Source organism: Alligator sinensis, unplaced genomic scaffold (assembly GCF_000455745.1).
Source record: "Alligator sinensis unplaced genomic scaffold, ASM45574v1 scaffold1354_1, whole genome shotgun sequence".
Lineage (NCBI taxonomy): Eukaryota > Metazoa > Chordata > Crocodylia > Alligatoridae > Alligator > Alligator sinensis.
Window position 1 is genome coordinate 82,163 of NW_005842344.1, and position 2,058 is coordinate 84,220.

The window sequence follows — 2,058 nt, forward strand, 5'->3', positions numbered from 1 at the left end:
AGCAGGAAGGATTCAGGTGCACAACAGCCATAAATCCTGCCCTGCTCCACCGTGAAATCAGCATCCGTCAGGCTGGGGACATGGGAGCCGAGGGACGGGTTTTTAACGTCTTCATTACTTCAGCAACAAGGCGCAGCCAGGTGCATCCCCTGGGGTGGCATGGAGCCACCAGTGCGGCGCCGAGCCGGCAGGATGCCTTCCCGGAGACGGCACCGATGGAGCCATGCACTGAGGTTGAGAGAGCAGGCTGGGGGGATGGATGTGGAGCAGAGGCAGGGGCTGCTGGAGAGGGGAGGCGGAGGAGGCTGGCAGATGGAGAGCAACCCCTGCAGAGCCACTGACCCACCCCCCAAGCCCCGGGGAGAAGTCGGCAGAGCCAGCCCCCCGGCAGAGCTGTGATGGCCCTGCCTTACCTTGGAGCTCCCTGGCATAGCAGTAGACATCGTAAGCTTCATCGGCTTCCCTCTGCCCATAGCTGCGGACGCCCGGGAGGCTGTTGCGGTCTCCGTAGCAGCCAGGTCTGGAGTGCGTGATGGGGTACCTGCGGGGCAGCAGTGCCAGGGGCGTCTGGACCAGCCCAGAACTGTCCTCCTCTCCTGCGCCTTTGGGAAGCAGCAGCACAGACCCTCCCTCCCCCAGCACAGCGCCGGGGGGCTCTGGAGCATGGGCGCACAGGCCGGGGGCTCCCCAGTGCTCAGGGGGCAGCAGGACCAGGCACCGCAGAGCTTGGGCAGCAGCTCCCGAGCGCAGCCATGCAGAAACCCAGCTGCCCTACCGCAGCCCCGGTCCCGGCAGGGTGGGGAGCAAGCAAGGCCCCGTACCTGACACTCTGGTCCGACAGCCAGCCAGCATCGCAGTTGTCGTAGCCATCCTCGAAGGCTGCCTGCAGGTGTGCGGGCGAGGCGATGAGGGCCGAGCTGTCCCGACAGGCACGCCGCGCCTCCGCAAAGGTCAGTGCGTAGCGGTTGCTGGCGGCCCGGTAGTGGAACACGACACCTGGGCGGGGGGCAGCAGTGTGGGCACATGGAGCTGGGGAGGCAGCTGTGGGGCCCTGGCAGCCTGGGCATGGGCCTTTGCAGAGTGCCTCCATGGCACGGTGGGTGCCAGGGGCTGCACGGGTCACACCAGGCACCGAGGTCTCTGCTTCACCAGCAACGTGACTGTGCCAGCGTGCCCCAGGCCCCTTCCAGCACTGAAACCAAGGTGCCTGGACCCCTGGGTGTGGGGCACAGGGGCGAAGGAGCTCACCTGTCACCTCCAGGGGCAGCAGGTCCTGCTCGTCGTCGATCCCGGCCACCACCTCGCAGCGGTACAGCCCCGCGTCGCTGACACGGGCGGCACCCAGCACCAGGGTGGCGTTGTAGCGGTCGCGGGGGTACCCGGGCAGGGACACCCGGCCCTCGTAGGCCTTGGCTACCTTCACGGCGTTATCCTTGGCCACCAGGATGGGCTCGTCCTGCCGCTGGCCGGACGCCGACTGCACCTTGCTCCACTTGATGCGCGGCGGGTCCGGCGGGTCGTTGGGCCCCCGCATGGCCGAGGCGTGGAGCAGGAAGAGGCAGGGCAGGGCCACGGGCTCAGCCAGCCCCACCCGCACCGCCTGGTGCTGCACCTTGTGGATCCGGATGGCCTGCCCATTGTCCTGGGAGCCTGGAGGGCGAGAGGGCGGTGAGCCGGGCCCGGGGCTGGTCGGGATCAGAACCGAGCCCAACCCAGCTGCGAGCTGCGGTGGGAGCAGCCTGTGGCTTGGCAGCGCAGGGCTGGCAGCTGGCCCTGCACAGCTGGGCTGAGTGGGCCGGGCTGTGCCTCATGGCAGGAGTGTGGGCTGCAGCAGGCAGCCAGGTAGAAACACGGATGGGGGAGCAGAGCAGGGCAGGGCTCCCCTCTCCATGGGGCTCACGGAAGGAAAGCTGAGACCCCCCCCCAGCCCAGGAGCCAGCAGAGCCCCAAAGGAGCGGGGGCCAGAGGCCGCTGCGGGGGGTGTGAGCAGCACTGGGCCCTGCAAGGAACGGGAGGGTTGGTTGCCTGCTCCCTGGCTGGCCCCAGTCCCCGGAGCGA

At 68.6% G+C, this 2,058-nt stretch overlaps 1 protein-coding gene across 1 annotated transcript in view; it reads right to left on the bottom strand.

Moving 5' to 3' along the window:
• The window catches only part of NCAN (neurocan), a 28,309-nt gene that overhangs the window by 11,557 nt on the left and 14,694 nt on the right, over positions 1–2,058 (bottom strand). The window contains exons 2-4 of the mRNA XM_025210320.1: positions 1,249–1,650; positions 822–996; positions 414–541 (exon numbers count right to left, since the gene is read on the bottom strand). Coding sequence (XP_025066105.1) covers positions 414–541; positions 822–996; positions 1,249–1,650 — 705 coding nt within the window. The remainder of the gene's footprint in view (positions 1–413; positions 542–821; positions 997–1,248; positions 1,651–2,058) is intronic.